The sequence below is a fragment of the Catharus ustulatus genome, chromosome 4, assembly GCF_009819885.2.
Source record: "Catharus ustulatus isolate bCatUst1 chromosome 4, bCatUst1.pri.v2, whole genome shotgun sequence".
NCBI classification, from domain to species: Eukaryota; Metazoa; Chordata; class Aves; order Passeriformes; family Turdidae; genus Catharus; species Catharus ustulatus.
In genome coordinates this window covers 59,164,525-59,183,902 of record NC_046224.1, presented here as the reverse complement: position 1 = coordinate 59,183,902, position 19,378 = coordinate 59,164,525, and the positions used below count along the sequence as shown (strand labels likewise).

General features: G+C 42.3%; 1 protein-coding gene across 3 annotated transcripts in view; it reads left to right on the top strand.

The window, feature by feature from the left end:
* Positions 1 to 19,378, top strand: part of CREB3L2 (cAMP responsive element binding protein 3 like 2) — a 74,972-nt gene that overhangs the window by 43,552 nt on the left and 12,042 nt on the right. For 2 of the 3 annotated variants that reach the window (XM_033058075.2, XM_033058077.2), the window contains exons 3-8: positions 6,217 to 6,383; positions 7,988 to 8,075; positions 9,823 to 10,004; positions 10,651 to 10,797; positions 12,486 to 12,544; positions 14,319 to 14,387. In XM_033058075.2, the coding sequence (XP_032913966.1) occupies positions 6,217 to 6,383; positions 7,988 to 8,075; positions 9,823 to 10,004; positions 10,651 to 10,797; positions 12,486 to 12,544; positions 14,319 to 14,387 (712 nt within the window). The remainder of the gene's footprint in view (positions 1 to 6,216; positions 6,384 to 7,987; positions 8,076 to 9,822; positions 10,005 to 10,650; positions 10,798 to 12,485; positions 12,545 to 14,318; positions 14,388 to 19,378) is intronic. The other variant, XM_033058076.2, reaches the window with a different exon arrangement.

Sequence of the window (19,378 nt, the reverse complement as noted above, 5' to 3'; positions counted from 1 at the left end):
CCAGCAGCATGAACAAAATGTATGCATCAGCAGCCCTTTGGGGCTCATGGCGCAGAGGTGCTTCTCTAGCAGATCAAACAGTCATTTTCCCCACAAACAATTTGAGAGCCTCTTCCGAGAGGTGCTTTCCCTTTGCAGTTAGCTGGCTCCCAGCTGGCAGCTGTTTTTCTATGGTGGAGAGCTTGTGAACAGCTCTTGGTCCTACTACTCCGTGTATAAAGGCACTCCCCTCAGAGGGAGGATTCAGGTGAGGGCTGAACACTTGTCCCAAGGCCAGCTTTACACACAGGGGCCCTTGGTGCAGTTTCAGCACTGTCTGCATCAAGGTGTGTCATTAACGTGGTGACTTGAGCCTGAGACTGCAGTTGGTCATCTATGGCATGGCTCTAGAGAAGCCAGGTGGGCTGTGCATCCAGCCCTGTGGTGCATGGCGACTGTGTAAGGTCTGTCCAAAAAGACCAAATGTCCCAAAAGGAATTAGTTGAAGCCTTATTGTTTGAATCTGTAACACAGCTGAAGAGGGAGGTTATTTAAATACTCTTGGCTGGAGAGCACTTTGACTCATTAGGGAACTTCCTGCATTACCCTGTTCAGAGGTGGCTTTTCTGGTACCTGTGCAGAGCACTTTGACTGATAGCCTGTGATCTCCTTAAATTTTCAGTTTTGTTTTTCTCTGAGTTACTTTATCTCTCACTTGAACAGTGAACTTGGAGGAGGCAAAAGTTGCCTTTTCATTCTGCTGATACAGATGAGGATGTATCCCTTGATGAGTCTAGAGGTGTTATTTGCACGGTGGTTTGAAATGACGTTCAGTGCACGCGTCTGTTTTCCGTGATGGAGATCTGTAATGGTGGTGTGGGCTTTTATTCCCCGTAAAGATTGGGTTCAGTGGTACACCCTTCATGTGGGCTGTTTGCATAGTGGTGCTATCTTACTTTTTACTGCTGGGGAGAAAAAGGTGAAACCCGTGTTGTTTTTCTGGATGCTTTCATTCTCTGTACTTGAGAGGAGTGAGAGTGAGATGCAGAGTGCATCTCTCATTCATTTAAAAATACAAAGTAAATGCACATGCAACTTAATCATCCAGCAATAAGTGTCTCTGTAAACTCTAAAGAAGAGTGCTGAAAAGAATGTGGGGAGCAAGGGATACCGTTTTAGTTTTTTCTGTAAGTTCTGTTTTTCTGTACCTCTCTCAGAAAGGGTGAAATTTAGTCAAAGTTGGAGACAATCTACTTTTTCACAGGAAAGGAGGTGGTATGTTGGACAAGACTGAAGGATTTGTTGGATGGAAAAAAAAAAGGAAAGCAAAACTTTCTTGGAACTCTGATATTAAAAAATGTGTAATGTTGAAGTAAGCATTTTTGACCTTATGTTCCATTTTTCCTACCCTAACTTTTCCATAACATGTCCATGGAACAAGAAAAAACCTAAAGGTTGCAGTTCTTCTGAGAGATGCAAATACCCTAGAAAACTGCACATGATCTTATTAAGAGACTAGGTAGAATTTTTTATATCTGGGTATAAATACAGATATATTAAAAATGTTTTTTATAAACACAGAAATGATATATATTAATTATTACATGTAAAAACAGAGCCATTGTTGGTTGTGCATTTTTCATGTGTAAATCACACACACTGAGTACAGCTACAGCTGTCATGCTTGGAGGAGCACATTTCTGTTGGCAGTTATCATCACAGTGTGTGAGCTGTGCAGTGGAAGATGCATGCTAAACAAGTCTGTGGGAGAAGAGGCACTAGCTAGATTGCAGAATAAGCACACAAAAGCTTTCTGAAGAAATATAATTTTAGTCTTGGACACAAGACATCTTGGTGCATGTGTCACAAACCCTGGGTGGCTGTGATGAAAGGGTTTTTTGGATGCCTGAGTTGAAACGCTGATGTTTAAGTTCCAACAGTGGTAGCTGCTCACAGCCCAACCTGAAAACTCAATGCATACTGGATTTTGATCAAGAGTAATAACAGGGCTAAATCATCTGAAAAATCCTATTCTAGCTGTCTCCAATTGGCCATTTAAAATTACTAGTTACTTTTTGCCATGCCTCACTTGAATTTTGAGCTCCACTGTGAAAATTCAGGTTGTGAAACTTTTCGCTAGGAGGGAATTAAATAGTCTTGTGGGAACCAAATTTGAATTGTATTTGGTAGAGGAGAGGTAAGACTGTGCATGAGGCAGTGCAAAGAACAAAACAGGGAATATCTTCTCAATTAGTGAAGCACTATGTAATGTGCTCGTTGGATAAAACGTGGGTTCTGTAGAGAAATTGTTTGGTCATGTTATTAAAACATTCTAATTTTAGGTGTATATGATGTGCAAAAGGACACTGAGTTTAAACATTCATATGTATTTCTTAATACTTAATTCACTACACATTTTACCTGCACTCGTGCATTGCACGTAGAAGTGTTGGCTGGGATTTTGCTAATTACTGTGTGGACTCCCTAAATTACATGTTCCATGTGCCAAAATGCCTAGCATTCATGGACTGCTGAAAGTGTAGGTAAAGGAGAATGCTACGCATCTGAGCAGTCATTGCGTTACAGAGTTCTGAGGTTTGTAGAAAATTTCAACTGGGGAGGGAACTGACAGCCAGGATCACTTACTCAACAGTGAACTGTTTTGAAGCCTGAGATTTTTCAAGAGAGCCAAAGTGAAAATACTTAGGATGTGTATTTTCTCAGCTGTTTGGAGAGCTAAATCTCTTGTTTAGGCTTTCTTCTCTCTCTGTCTGAATGACTTGCAGCATATTTTGTTTCACCTTTGAGTATGCAGTGTTGCCCTAGTCATATTTGTCTAGAATTCATACGATCATGAAGATTATACTCTCAGCTTCTTGTTTTGGACTCAAAAGTTCACGTGTACCTCGTGGACCATGCCAAATACAAAAATAAACACCTCTAACTTCTTTACACCAGTCATTTACTCCTACCCAGCGTGTCTTGCTTGGTTTGGAGAAAACACCTTCCTCCTTTTTCTTCCAGCGGGTCTCTTGAGCCAGCCCATTGTCCTTTGCATTTCCATATTTTCCATGCACCTTCTTGTTTGTTCTCATTATTCTGTGAAAGCTCTCTCATGGTTCTCTATAATCCTCTATCAGAGATACTCTTGACTTGGAGGGTGTACCATACCTCTCTGTATGACCACTGATCTATTAGCCTGCTGCATTTTCCCTCTTTGCCTAAGTTTTTCTGATTGTGTGTTACATTCTCAATGGCTTTGGGAGAAGGGTTGCCGCTTTGCTCTGCTAGTTCAGTGCTTGGCAGAGTACACTAAGATGCTAAGGAACTATTATAAGAGTAAACTAAGAATGATTTTCAGATACTTTTAACCTGCTGTGCTCAGGAAGAGGAGGAAGGAGAGTGAGAAATGTCCTTGCAGCTCCCTTGGAGCAGAGGAGGGATTCTTGGTGACTTCAGAAGCTAGAATGTGTCAAAAGAAAGTAACTTTCTAGCACAGCACCCCCTGATCCTGGTATGGAATGTGTAACATGACTTGGGAAAAGGGGGGAGGAGGAGAATATGGAGGTGAGATTTGACCACTCCTCCAGGGGAGGATCCTTTCACAAGATTGTTCATCTGGAATGACAGCTGTCACCATGCATTGTAAAAGGCATTGTTTAAAAAGTGTCAGATGCAGTTCTTCGGAATTACTTCAGTGCTAAAGGTAGCTGTGTTGCTGTCCCTGGAAACCATCTGTAGCCCTACAAACTGGTTAGACCGGCTTAAAGCCTAGAATAACTCTGAGTAGTTTATGCAGATCTAAGTGGTGATGGCAGAGATATCGGGTTAATCAGCAAAGTTTTACCCAGGGGGTAAAATGGTGGATTCCAGAGGAGTGAAATGATCAGCCAAAGGCCAGCATATTTTGCTGTCTTAGAGCAGCTAAATATTTGTGATGGGTCTGGGGATTAGAGGTGGTAAACATCATAAAGTGCAGCCTTTAGAAGCCATGCCCTGTTTTGCTGGTCACCCATGGCTGGATTTCCCTTCTACTTACACGATGATACAAATTTGAGAAAATTAATGGCTAATTACTGTCTTCACTAATAGCTCTCATTTATCCATAGCCTTCACAATAACAGTGCCCTAGGGGTAGCTCGACCCAGAGGTGCAAGAGGCAGCAAAGGGAGGCTCTGCACAAGGTGATGTATGGCCAGTTTTGACACAAGTTGTCCAAACAGGCATTTCTATTTGCCAAGGGATTCTGGATATCCTGGCAGATACCACTTTAAAGGTTTTACCTGAATGATGCATGCACAGAAAGCTGGGAGGGAGCTGGGCTTTTGTGTTTGCGAGTAGAGAGGCTCTGGGAGGGTTGAAAAAGAGTGATGTCCTCTCTCCTGAGTTAATATTTAGACAAGTCTACCTGTTTTTTTTTTTTTTTTTCCCATAAATACTTCTATTTTTGCGTTTCCTAGGAGGCTTTGGGAGTAATCTCTCCAGAAGCTTAAATACCGTGTTTAGCCCTTGCTGTGCAGTTAAACTTGGCAGAGCTGCTGGCCTTGCTGTTCTTGAGTTTCTGATTACAAGATATGTAGGTTTCATTTTTAATTCCTTGGTGTGTGTTTACTCAAATTTCCTCCTTCCTTGCCAGTGGTGGAGGTTAGGTCCCACCACAAAGTAATTTCTAGCACTGGAGATTACGTTCCTCTTCCAGGCACCCAGCTTCTGCCCAGTGCCTGTGTGCTCTGTGTGTGTGTGGTCTTAATAGCAAGGACACAGAGCAGCACACAGGCTATAAGCCCCCTCTTTTTCTTGTTACCTGTTTGCAGCTGAACTCTGTTGACATGCCACCAGCTTGATACACTTAGCTGTGAATGTAGGGTCTTGTGCAGCCTTGCAGAATGCTGGTGGCGCAGTCACAGCCCCATGGCTGCCTCCCAGGATGTTGGTGCAGCACACAGTCAGTTCAAAGCTCTATTGCTTTTACCAGCCCCACAGTGTATGCTTTTGCTCTCTTTCTTTAAATTTCATATATGAAGTGAAGAATCTGTTTGAAGGCAGCAGAAAGCTTTGAAAGAAAGATCAGCACTCTTTTATCTTTTACGTATATTTGCCTTCGGATTCTTGCTCTATTTAATGGATACGCTTCTCACAACTACTGCTCAGTCGTGGCAGAGGGCTGTGCCATGTGCAGTTGGGATGCAGTGCCCTGGTATGGGATATTCTCCTGCATCAGGAGGGACTAAAGTCTTTCAGTTGAAATAGGAAGTTTTCCAAAGCAGAATTGCAGTTGTCAAAAAATGCATTTGAATATTCTGTATTTTTAAAGGAGGTTGTTAATAGCCTTGTGCAATTGTTTCAAAGTTGAGTCTTTCCAAGTTCTTAGTCCTCTGTTATACTTCAATCTGGGAAAATAAGTTCTTTTTCAGCAAGTCAAATAGTGAATGGAAATGGAATGGAAATGGGGAGCTAAGCTTACCATGCTGACTTTCTTCCAATTCTTGACAATGCAGGGCAAACCCTTTAGCTTTGTTTAGAAAATGGTTGTATGGCTTTCTCTTGCCTAGTGAACTTTCAGTAAGTGGAGTTAGAGGATAATTCTGCCAACATGTGATGCATGTTTCATTGCTGTCAGAGAAAATATACCTCCTTTACTGTGACTTCCCAGAGGTTCTGTGGAGGAAATTAGCATGATGACCATGGCACTTGCGCTCCTGTGAAATCATGAAAGCTTTTATCCTATTTTGCATGTACTAAATGAATCCTTGGGGAAAAAAAATGAAGATAAGGGTGTGACAAATACTTGGTTCTTAAAAGTATAATCTCACCATTTGAGCTATTTGCTGCCTACAAGCAGTAGAAGAAGCAGAAGTCTGGCTATCTCTAGAAGGAGGAATAAAACTGATTCAGCAGGCATTAGCCTGTTTAGGACATGGCTCCCTGACTGCTTTACCCAGTGGCTAGTTTAGTCTTGTTCTGCTACGCATTAGCAGCTTTCCGCAGTGCACAGTGATTAGTGCTCTGTGTCTTTCCTCTCTGCACTTCTGTGTAACCTGAGGCTAGGATTAGGTCTGAAATGGTATGGTTGTTTGCATTGACTGAGAGCTGAATAGTAAGGACAGAGTTTTGTTGATAGACATAAATGTCTTCTGTGTTTGTTTCCTTTCTCTGGAGGAGAAATGACATTATTTTTGTTTGTAGTCCTTCTGTTTCCGATCTAAACATAGGGTGTCCAATTTTCTTCCCTTGCAGGTGACCTGGAAAATGAGGAATGGTGTCTGGCTACAGAGTTTACTTCAGCTGCAATAAAGACAGAGCCAGGGCTGTGTGAGACATCAGGCCTTGCTCCCTCAGTCAGTCTCACCATCACAACCACGTCGCTGGAGGGGGAACAACCTGAGCTACAGACAGATGCCCTGGTACTTCCTCTGTTCTCTCTGCACGATTTGCTGCGGGTTCTCCTAAGGCGGCTGCATACCAGTGTAGCCTCCTTGGTGCCAGAGCTTGGCAGTTCAGGGTGCACACTGCAGTCTGCTTTAATGGTTTTTAATGTTTGCTGGTGTCCCACTGTTGCTGTAAGAGCTCTGTTTCTAAACGCTTGCCTGCATCTTTAGCTCTTAATGATTGGATGTACAGCTTTATCTTCTATGCTGGCCCAAAGCCTGGGGCTCTTGGATTTGTAGAAATATTGTAATAGTTTCTAATGAACCAGTTGCACCTGAACTGACTAATCCATTTGCTCTATCAAGCCTGTGACAAGCTAAGAGTCTTTCATAAGAACTTGCTTTAGTGCTGTAATGCCTTCCCCTAAGCAGAACAAGACTCCTTGTTTGAATTGACTGGAGAGTTTCCCTGTTTGCTTGCAAAGTTGCTTTTGCCAGATATGTGAAGCTTTGACATTTCAAGCTGCCGCTACTTCCGGACCAACCAGCCTCACAGGGAGCTTTGTGATGCTTTTCTGACCACAGCTGGACCAGCCAATCTGCATTCTGAAGAGCTTAGTTCGGCTGTGGTTGGGTTAAGGAGAAAGAACTGCAGCAGCTGGTGGCTCACCAGGCTCCCCAGCCAGTGGCAGAAGAAGCATGGCTGTTGTCAGCCCCCAGGATGCAATGTCAGTCCAGGTTGGAGGGAGTTGATATAGACTGAAAATACATGTTTTTACTTGGATGTGGATCAGAAATATGTGCAACAGAAATTATTTTTTGAGAAACTGAAGAAAGCTAAGAACAAATTTCCCATAATTTTGTCCTTGCTTGAGTGTGCTGTTCCCTGGACGTAGCCCTGCTGTAGCTTGGGATGCTGTGATTTGCAGAGTACTGGGACTTACTGGTGGCTCACTGCTGTTGTATGGATTAATTACACAGTTACTGAGAGAGATTTGGCTGCAGTTGACCTGCTGGTGTGCCAGACTGGCTTCCTCAGGTCCGGGGCTGTAGCACACAGACAGGCTCTGGGCAGCAGCTTGGCAGCCTGCTGCCTGAGCCTTGTCAGTGGGGCAAGCCAGGTGTCTTCCAAACTTCAGTCAGCAGTGACTGTCTCTTTTCCTGTTCCTCAGCACTGTGAAAGGAACCTGGGTCCCAAAACCTGGTGCTCAGTGGCTGGCACCTTGCTCTTGTTTCCAGATGACAATGGCCTTTAACAGGCTCTTCCTGACTTCCAGGGCTGTTTCTGTCCTTGCTCAAACAGACCGTGCAGTCCGGCAAATCCTAGCAGCAGCTCTGTTGCTTAGAGAAGTAACTGGAGTGGGTAACATGTTAGCTTTCGGTCTGAAATGTCATCTGTGAGGCATAATCTTTTATTTTAGCTAAATATAGTAGTAAGAAGAGCCATAAAGGGAGCAGTAAGGGCAGTATTCTCTGTAGCCTGGTTTAGCAAACTGTGTGAAGCAGTTAAAGCTTTGCCTGTGGCAGAGCAGGAGGAGAGGAAACCTCTCCATTTATGGAGAAGTAGTCCTTGTGTGCTTCTATTAAGATTTTTAAGATGTGTACTCCAGGTTTTCATGCTGTTAAATTCTCTTTTCTAGATGAAACCACTGACGCAGAAAGTTCTTCCAGAGATTAAATTGGAGCCCCATGAAGTTGATCAGTTCCTGAACCTCTCTTCTAAGGAAGGTTTGTTAACTGCCAAACAAAAATGTAAGGGGAGATGGCCAGAAAGTGCAATAAATGTACTTTATCCTGATTAAATATTTGGATTTCTCATTCACCACGTTAGCTTTTAGGCTGAAGCTGTTGTTGTATAGGGATTCAACTCAGGCTATTGAAGAGCCAGAGTCTCTCTGAGCCTTTATGTGAATCTCTCTCTCCTTTCTCTCTCTCTCCTTTCTCTCCTTCCTCCCCACTGCCTTTTTCTTCACGAAGAAAATTATTCCTTTTGCTCTATAGAGTATTAATAATTCTGCCGAAGGGAGCTTGAATTATTCAAATACAGGATTATTTAGGATAGAAAATAAATCAATTTGGGGAGTCTTAGTTAAGATATAAGAAACTTTACTGTTAACCTCTGATGCAAAAGTAGGATGTGAGTTTTTATGAGAATAAAAATTAGGTGAATCTGTTTGTAGCATATTAATTTTAAGAACAATCATTATATCTTTGTACTACACCCTAATGTGGAAGGAGAAGCAAAGATCCCTACCCTGAAAGCTAAACACAATTAAAGCCAAGAACACTTGGGGAGAGCCAAATATTTGGCATGAAATCTGAGCAGAGAATTGCATTTCAGTTAGAAACACTTGATATTCTGTTAGTGAATTCATTTCTGTAGGTAAGTAGTAGGGAGCTCTAGGGAGACAAGCAAATGATGTAGCAGGTGGATAAAGGGAGGCTGTATCTCAACCCAGGTGTGGATTTGTTTGCTCACTTTATGGGATTAAGGGCCTCTCGGTTTTTTAAACATGTTTCTTCTTCTGGAAACTCCAAGAGCTAACGTGTGAGACAAAAAAAGTATTTTAGATTTGTTTTTATTACTATATTTCTTCCATCCTCCCTCATCACCCATTTGATCTCTTCAACTCAAATTTGCAAAGCATAACAGAAGTGGGAGGTGGCAAAATAGCCCTGTATCTTCCTACTTCAAAATTCAATTGTTGTAAATTTAGCTCAGAGAAAAAGTGACTTAGTTATGGTTGTTTTGAGCATCTGCTAAATTGTCTATTTAGTAAGAGTAGGTGAGATGGGCCCCATTTCTCTCAGTCCAGACCCATTTGATCATAAGCAGCACTTTGACAATTCTAGAGCAGGTACTTTTGGTAGCAGTTGAGGTTATCTTATGGCCCTAGATAGTGTGAGAGAGGTTCCTGTGGTGGCTGCCTGTGTTGCTCCTGCTGCATCAGTGCATTGAAGCCTTTACTGGAGCTAGGTTGTCAGTCCCTTCTCAGCTGTGCCAAATCACATCCTTAGGAGGCCTTTCTCTTCTTCCTGATCATGTAAGTCCTTGGATGTGATCTCTTCCCTTGCAAATACTGGGAAATTGTTTAATCCATGGCAAAGTTAGAAACACTATTGTTTTTGGAGAGAAAGTATGCTGCTTCAGAGCCCCTCTGTTAATGTGCTTTCCCAGGAATAGGGAACTTGTACTTTATGTAATACATGAGCCTCAAAGCATTTGAAGATGGAGCTGAAGTGTAGGTAGAAGTGACTGGAGCATATGCACAGAGCCCTGTTTTGTCTGTCAAACCTAAAGATAGCTGCTGCATTTCATTCCTTTGGAGACCTGCATGTGCTGAACCTCTTGCAAGCTGCCACTTTTGCTTGATCCATTTTTTCAGTCTTGGAAACTGTGTGGTGGTGGCTATAGAGGCAATTTAAATCGACATCTTAAACCCTTGTGTTACTTTCTGTCTCTCTTGCCGTTTAGCAGTGGATCCCCTGCACTTGCCTCCCACCCCTCCGAGCAGCCATGGCAGTGACTCTGAAGGAGGGCAGAGCCCAGTTCGATCACTCCCTCCTTCCAGCCCAGTGCAGCTCCAGGCCACGGCCAAGGTTGTGTCGCGCACAGCTTCAGTGCTCTCCAATTCCCCTCTCCTGACTGCACCACATGTAAGTTGAGCTGCCTTTCTCCACCGTTTATCTTTTTTTTTTTTTTTTTTTTTTTACAGAGATTTGCTAACTTTCTGTTGTTGTTTCAGTGAATTCATCTCTGGTCAAAACTGCAGATCCAGTAATTCTTGCTCACTGGTCTGTTCTGTTCCCACAGGGAACAGCATGTGCCTCTCCTCTAAGTTGAGACAGGGTTCACTGGCCTTATTAGGTTTATCCCATCATGGACTTGTGTTTTGCCTTAGGGCCCAGCCCTGCTGGGTTGGCCTGTCTCTGGTAGATCTGCATCTGTCATCTTGTCACGTCATTAGCAAGTGGTGATCTTTAGGGAGGGATTTTCACTAGTGTTTCTCATGTGTCTCTTTCCCTGTTTGAGCCAGAGGCAGTTTTACTGTTGGCCTCAGTGTATACCAAGCTGGGCCAAGAACAACTGTTTCCAGAGAATCCTGTCCCAAAGGAACATTCCAATTCTGAATGGAAGGTACCTGAAAGGTCTTCCACACATTCCCAATTGCAAGAGGCTGTTCTAGTAGGCCTAGTCCTCTCTGAAGTGGGAGATCTGCTGCCTCTCCTCCCTAACAACCTTTTCTTCTAGGACTGTGTGCACTTACTGTTTTATTTTATTTCGTTTCTATGACCCTTGAAGAAATTACAGGGTACTGGCCCTCTCATCCTGACAGAGGAAGAGAAGAGGACACTGATAGCAGAGGGCTACCCAATCCCTACCAAACTGCCCCTGACGAAAGCAGAGGAGAAAGTTCTAAAGAAAATCCGCAGGAAAATAAAAAACAAGGTAAATGTCAGTTAGCTTTGCTGGGTGGTTCCTACTTGTCCTTCATTTTGAAAAATGCTGCCAAATTCTGCAGTAATGATTTGTGGTACTGTTGAGCACTGTAAGTTGTCTTTCAACAAAGTGCTCTTCTTTGCTCCTAAACACATCTATCAAATTGTTTGTCAGCGTGCCTCAGACTAGGTATTTACTTGACCCCATTAACAATGGAGTATTTAGTAGACAGGGTATCAAGTTGCTGTGTCTTGGCTCCATTTAAAAATCAGTACAATCCTACCCTTATGGTAGGCAAAGAGCTCTGTATTCTTAGCATGGTGAGGAAGGTGTTCTTTTCTGTTACCTGTTTTAAAATATGACTGTGTCTTTCAGTGCATTAGCCCTTTGATCACTGAATTCAGTGACTTATAAAGTAGATACCAAGGATGCCAAACTCCCTACAAGTCTTTTTTTTCCTTCTGACATGGGGAAGATCCTAGTGATAAGGAAGAATGCAATTTTTTTCAGACCTGGTCAGCTCAGTTTTCTAAAGGATTTTAGTACATCTTTTGTGGTTACTATATTCTGCTACTGGTATTGCAGATACAGGTGTAAACTTGGACACACTAAATTGGAATTTGGTCTTGTAATGTTTTTTCAAAATTTTCTGAAGTGATCTTGTATATTTCATGTACCACTTACATAGAATCAGAGTCATTTATGTTGAGGAAAAATCTAGAGGTCCTTTGGTCAAAGCTCTGGCCTAGAAAGCAGGGTCAGCTTAGAGTAGACTGCTCAGGGTCTTGTCCAGTCATGTTTTACTGCCCCAAGGGATGATGAGTCCCCTGTGTCTCTGGGAGCTGTGTTCCTGTATGAGGCTACTCTCGTGGTAAAAACAAATAAATAGAATCCCTAATGTGTGACTGGAATTTCCTTTGGTGCAACTTGTATTTGATGCCTCTTGCCATTTTCCTGTGTGCCTTTGGGAGCTCTGACATCATCTTTGCTACACGAGGTAGTTGAAGAGAGCACTAGGTTTCCCTCCTTGGCCTTCTCTTCTTCAAGTTGAGCAAGCCCAGCTTTTTTTGCATTTCCTGAAATGTCATGTGCTCTGGCGTGCTTATTATAGCAGAGATCTGCCTCTGGGCTTGCTTCTGTACATCCAGAGGGTTTATTTCTGAGCTATGGACTGCACTGCTGTACTCAACTGTGGTTTTGCAGCCACTGAATAGAGGGGGAAAGAACCACTCCTCTGGACCTACTAACTACAGTCTCGTTGATGCAGACCCATGTTTGGTTGGCTGCTTTTCCAACAGGAGCACACTGCTAACAGATGTTTGACTTGCTCATCAGGACCCCATGTGCTTGTCCGCAAATACTTGCTTATACATTCATGGACTTTTTCTGTCCCAGATGCAGGACATTGTCCTGGGATCATCTTTTGGTATTTCTCCTTGGGTATTCTTTCCAGATGAATCTGATTTACTTTTTAAGGTTAGCAGGGGATAGTCTTTTTTTGTGTGTTTGAAAGGAGGAGCCTTGTTTCAGAATGTGAAAATACATCAAGTCAGTGCTTTGCTTGCCAGTAATAGAAATGAGAACAAGACAGAGGCTTGGATTTAATGACATTGGGGCTTTTTAGCAGTTTATGAATTTGTCTGTGATGCTTTTGTTTTCTGTGCAAATATTTGGTGTTTTTCCTCCTTTTTCCTTAGATCTCTGCCCAGGAAAGTAGAAGAAAAAAGAAAGAATACATGGACAGTCTGGAAAAAAAGTAAGCCAGCCTCCTTCCTGTTTCAAGCAGGCCAATAGCACTAGCTGTGGGACTGGGAAGGGATCCAGCTGTGGCTGCTGGGACAGTTCCATGCACAGAGTTCCAGCTGCCATCTCGTGGCAGTGACTGAGAAAAGGCCCTGCCCCTGGCAGCTGCTTGTTGGGGTCAGGACTGTGCCTGTCTGCAGCAGGTCCCTAATGTGCCAGCAAACACTTGACACCTTAAATTAGGCAAGACCCAGCCTTTTTGCCTCAGACAACTGGCCTTGGCCTAGTGGACAGGAAGTGTTGAGGGAAAGAGGGATCCAGAGTGAGTAAATTCTGTCTTCTAGTGCAGGTGAAAACAGAAAAAGGAAGTGGGTGAGTCAGGACTGCCTGGGAAAATAAGCAGGACTTGGGAAAATAGCATATGACCCATCAACTAGCCTTAGCAAGCAGGAGCCCAGTTAGTGATTTATATTGTTGGGAAAGATGAAACAGGAAAACCTTATAAATATGATTGCCTGGCAAAAGATTTTGAGAATATGGAAACTATAAGCGAGATTGAAATTAAAGCCGTCTTTGAGATACCAAACCTTAGTTACTAAATAACTAGAAAACAATAGAATACAAAATAAATAGATAAATAAAACAGAATAAATAAATAAATAGAATACAAAAGTAATCCCCTCTTGATTAAACAATTCCCTCTGCTTGCAAGCAGGTCCAAAGGTCTGAGAAGACCCTGCTAGCTTGGCAGAAGGGGTCCAAAGAGTAGTTTTTAGAGTTAAAAGTGTAACACAATATGGTAGTGTAATGATTCTTATGGTCTGTATGTAAATGCTATAGTATTTGTATCTTGGATTGGATTGGTTAGTGAAAATTAGAATATTCAACAAAGAAGATGATTTATTGTATTGTAATGGGAACCTAGCTCTCTTAGTCTCTTAACCCTCTTACCTTTTCCTCTTAGCCCTCTTAGCTCTCTCTCTTACTGCCCTGCTCTGAGCTGCAGCTGGCAGCTCCAGGCAGGGCCCTTTCACCCACGCCCTTTTGCAATAAACCACAAGTTTCAAGACCTGGCTCTAAAGATCTCTCTGTCTGTCCTGACTGTCCTGTGGACCGTCGCCTCCTACGTCTCCTACATTATATCCCAGATTAATCATTCTTCCGGGAGATAGATATTCTAATATTACTCTTCTGCAATTCACCAGATGATTCTGTTAAAACCCTTGTACCGTCTATCCTTGATGTAATTTCCATTTTCTCTCGTCTCCGTATAACTCTGTCTCACTTCCTCAGAGTTACTCTTTCGAAATTCCACCTGTTGCATCCCAGATACAAGGCTATTTACTTTTCCCTTTTTTCTTCCTGAAGCCATTCAGGATGGTCCTGTTTGTCTTCTTAGGTGTCACATGTTTTACTTGGACTTCTTACATGTTCTATGGCAGTCTCCTTCAGTTTGGGGATTTTTAGGGACAGTTTGGAAATGAGTAGTATCTCGGGACAGTCTTGAGCACTTTCTTTAATCTTGTGGCTTGTTGGCCCTCATCAATTTGAAATTTGAGACTCTGATTTCAGAAGCATGGCATTTGCCAGGCAGGTAATGCAACTTCTGCTATGTGTTTCACCCGATGGAGAGTGATTAAATATTGACTGAAGGTCATTGGTGTAATGTTTCTTTAAATGTAGGCGAGATCATAGAGCTCTCAGTGAAAGCAGTGTGGCTTGTTTTACAATCACTTGAATAAACAACTGATGTTTTTTGTATTTCTCTTTCATTGTGCTGTCTCCAGAGTTGAGACCTGCTCAAATGAAAACAGTGAGCTGCGTAAGAAGGTTGAAGTCCTGGAGAACACGAACAGGTAAGGTATGGAGATCATCAGACAAAACTTGGTAGCAGGATATTACCATGAAAAGTGAAAATCTGGAGGTTAAGAGAACAATTGAAATGTGAACAGTAGCTGTGTCTGATGGGGTTTATGTCAGAGAAAGATGTGGTAGGCCAAGTTTTGTGGCTGCAGTGGGATGTAAATCATGGAGGTTTTGATGTCATGTCTTAGAATGCCTCCCCAGCCTGTGCCGTGCTTGAGAAACCTTTTAGCCCTCTTCTCTGAGTTCTTCCACTGCCCAGGGGAATGTAATGCAGAACAAAAAACCCCTACAGTCCAGCTCACCCAATTGTCTTTGAGTGAAATTTTGCCAGGAAGCCTTAACCTGAGACATGATGCTTGCAGAAATTACAGTGCTGAAATTCAAGTCATTATTAGTTCCTTATGCACTGCTAGATGTGGTTGCAATTACTGTGCAGCCCTCTAAGCATCTCACACCCCAGAATTCCCTTCATTTGGAGGGGAAAATCACCTTCTTGCTTCTTTGTTTCTGAAGAAATGGGTGACTCAGTGGTGGCTTTTTCAAAGGACACATAGCAGAAGATATTGAATAGCTAGGTTTTTAATTGGGTGTTAGCTGAGAGTGCAGTGTCAGTCCTGGCTTAAGGTCAGTGTGGCAAATTCCAGTGAGTAGGTACTAGATGAGCCTACTCTTAACACTTCCCAGTTACAGGCATTTGCAATGATGGTTGAATGTTACCAAGGAACATGATGGTGTGACAGTGAAGTGTAGGAGGAGGCTGGGTTTTGAAGATAAGACCCACGATCATGAAAATGGCTTTAGAGCTGATCTGGCAGCTAGTGCATTGCTTATCGAGTGGCACGTGTTGTTTCTAATGTCTGGATCCGATCTCGGATTTCATGAAGCCAGACCTGTGGTTTGCTGGAGAGTCTCTCCCACACACTGCTCATACATAAAGACATCTTCTGCTTGCTTAAAGAGAGCCAAGCCATTTCTGTGCCTCTTATATGTCGTCCTCCAGGGTTTGACGTAGAAACTATTCTGTAGGTGTGGAGTAGGGATGTCTCACCCAGAATCTGTTCCAGAAGGTGCTGAAGCCAACTTCACTTAGGAAAAGGTGCAGCTGTAGATTGTCCCTTTGGGGACAACATGTTGTCAACCCAGAAGTTGTTCTCTGCAGTTGAGGTAAACCTGGCCAGCTGTTTTCATCTCTGAGCTGTTGAGGATGCACTGATGAGAACAGTTTTGTTGGTGTTGTCCATCCCTTCAGAAAGGATCTTTAACATCTTCTCTATTATTTGATGATCTTAATTCTTTCATGCTAAATGCTCTAAAAAGTTTTAGGTAAGTGATATTATCTCCAAATCCTTCCTACTTTGACCATGTGGGATGAGTTGTATTGTTTCTTTCCCTCTGCAATACCATTGATATTGATCTGTAATCTCATGCAGAGAAGCAGATGCTTGTCCTGCTGCACAGACGTTCCTGTAATCCATGGCAATGCTGTTTTGACTATTTAGATATCAAATCTAAATCTGTGTCTAAAATCTGCTAAGGCTTACATGTGAAGTACTGAGAAATTTGTTCAAGTGCCTGCTTTCATCAAAGCTCAGTTTTGTAACATATCATATGATAGCGTTTTCCACCTTAACTCCAAAAAGCCACTTTTCTTATTTACTGTATAATTGTGCAACTGTCTGATTCAGAGAATGGTTCTAGGCCCTGGTTTAATGTACATTATGCATATCCTACAATGAATTCAAAATGTCTCATTTCCTCATTGGTATTTGCACAGAGCCTTGACATCCAGAAACTGTTCACATGTTTTAGAACTTTTCTTGACAGCATCCTATAGCTGGAACTTTCATCTCCTCCACAGAGTCACAGAATCAACAGGCAGGCTCTAAGATCGGAGCAGTGGTGGTCAAAGTTATTTAGTGTCATTTAGGTGTGTTAGATGCCCAAATTGATAAGTTTAGAACTTTATTTCTCAAAGTACCCAGCACAGTTATGCACACATGTATCTTATTTAATATACCCAAAGCAGAAGCCTAGTTGACTTTAGCTGTAAGTTTGAGTGTTCATTTCAGTAAAACATGAAGACATGATTGAAGATATTATCTAAAATTAGATCTACAAACATCAGAGCTGTTCTCCCGTTGTGAAAGATTGTAAGAGTGGAAGAAAGATTGAAAGTGGACAGAAAAGAAGAGCTATGATTCCATGTTAAAAGGAATCATAGATGTAGACAAAAATTCAGTTGTAGATGTAGACAGAAGTGGATTTTGACCTTGTTGAAAAATTGGGCTGTAGTTGCTTCCCTAAAAGTTGATGAACATGTATTGCTATCAGTCACTACCATGTTTGTGTAGTCTAGCTGGAATGAGAGGAGCTGGCTCCCCTGACTGGGGGGAAACTGGCCCGGAGGGCAGGGCCAAGTGATGCCCATGGCGTCATGTGGCCCTGCCCCTCCGAAGGGCAATTTTCAAAACATACAGCTATTGAACAGGAGTTTCCTTTCAGTATGTGCAATCACAGTTTAAGAGTATGTTAATCTATATGTGGAAAACATTTGCATAGATACATACCCAAGACTTCAGGGAAACCCTGCTTGCATTTCAAAATCTGCTTCCAAACCATGGAAACACTAGATTTTTATTTTTTTTTTTCATACCAAAGTGTTCCTTCATTACTCTCAGTAACATGAAAACATTTAGAAGATTCTTCCTTGAAAGCCAGCCTTAGCCTGAAGATCTGGGTCTGAAAAGATGTCATGTCAAAGGTGCAAGTGTGGTCAAAATGCATCCAGGAGCATCTCCCTTGGCATTCAGGCATCTTAAAAAACAAGGCAAGAGGCTGGGGATGAAAATGCCAGAGTTTTTAATTTTCATTATTACTCTGAGTGGATGAGCGCAGCAATTTTGTCAGCTTTAGTGTTAGAACACTAGCAAATACCTCTCCTAATTTGTAGGACTCAGTCCCTTAAAAGAAACCCATCCAAGTTCATTGCTAGGCACTTTTCTCAAAACCAAGGAAGCACATGATTTCATGGTTATCTGTTTTGTCTTATAGCCACAGGTGAGCCATTGGTTTGAGTAGCATCTAAACATGTGGGAGACTGCTCTCTTAGAAAGCAAAGGGTGTGAGGAGAAGCTGGCGCTGCCTATTGAACTGAGTTGTCCCAGTCAACAAGAAGGCTTGACCCACTCCCATTTTGCTATTGAGACTAAAGGCAGAAACTGCCAGTGATCCAGAGGGTTGCAAACATTCTCTGACACCAGTGTTGTCACAGATACCGGTGTGTCTCTGACACAGCTACCTGTGAACCTCGTCTGTTTTGGCTTAAAGATGATTTGGAAACGTCTGGTTCTGGGTATGACGTGTTGAGAAGTGCTTTTGCTTCTCACCTTTTGTTTACTCTGTATGTGTAAATATCTTGATGATCCCTTTTCCTGGAGAAATTACAGATACAGGATCCAGTGCACATGAGGTTGAGAGTGTCACATATGGACAATGAATGCGAGTGGCTGCCAGAGTTGCTCCCGTGGAGTAACAGTTGCCAGCTGTGTAGATCTGCACTAACGAGCACCTTAAAGGCAATGTCTTGTAAATAAAAATGGGATATTCTTCTGTTTCTCCAACTTCTAGTCATCTAAAGATCAAGTTGCACATTAGTCTGACCCATGAAGGGTTTATCAGCACCAAAGCTGCCAGACTTCCCTGGTTTGCTTGGTTGTTTTTTCCTTTGAGACTGGTATGATCGTTTTACCAAATCATTTTCAAAGAGTAAAGGATATAGCTTTACTTTGCAATGAGATATCTTGCACTTAATTTCAGGCCACCCTTACAATATTTGACAAAGCTTGGCAGGCCTGGAGTAACTCCTTACTTTGAGACCAACAGGACATTGGTTCTGATGCTTTAACATTTTTAATGAAAAATTACTGGAGTTTTTTTTTTTTTAATTCAAATGAGGGAAAATTGTGGATTTAAGTGGTCTTTCATTTAAAACCTTAGTTTGGTATTTGTCCCCTTTCCTACAAATGGGACAGGCAGAGAAGGAATCTCTGTGTAGAGTTAAAAGACAGAATAATTTTTCTCTCTCCTTATCAGAATTAGGTTTTGTTCCTCACACAATAGGAACAATCATCTAAAGACTTTTGATTAAGATAAAATGTTTGGTGTCCCCTAGATGTCTTGTTTGTTTTTTTGTTTGTTTGAATCAATGTGGGATTTTTGAATAGAAATACTGACTTGAGGAAGTCTCCCATGTGGTTCTGCAGTGACAAATTTTCTCTACTTAATTAAAGTATTGCTGGAAGCAGAAGGGAAGGCTTGACTTGGTCCATACTTTGGTAGTGAAAAGGCCTCCTCTGAAGATAAATATATGAATATATGCACCAAAACCAAGACATCACAGACAGACTAAGTTGCTGGCAGTATGTGGAAGGAAATGCAGGAGTTTTCAGTCACTTTACAGCTTTCCTCTGAGATGCTTCCATTGGCAGGGAAAAGTGTGAAAGCATGCTCACACCTCCTATTCCTCTGGAATTGACCCTCTAATTGAATATCCCTGGGAAATGTGTCAGACACAGAGAAAATAATCCCTGGGGGTGCAAACCCCCTTAGCATGCTGTCTTGGGATTGCATTTTCTCCTGTTACGAGTTAGCTATAGGCAGTGTATTCCACTAAAAGCATTTGTAGCATTTCTACTGCTATTTAGAGGGAGCATCATAGTTTAGGAAAGTCCCTTTTCTGCAGGGCAGAGATCTGCTCCTTTTGCCTCTCCTGGTCCAGATCATCCATGCAGCTGTCTGGTCACAAGCTATTGCATGGAAATCTTCTGACCTCAGAATCCAGTCTTCCACCATTCCAAACTCAACTAGAGAATGAAAGCACCAAGGAACGTTGCATTTTGGCAGTGGCAGGATAAACTATGGATGTAATTGCTGATCAAACTTGTTTCTTATTCTTGCCTTGGTTCTTGCTCCCAGTTTGCAA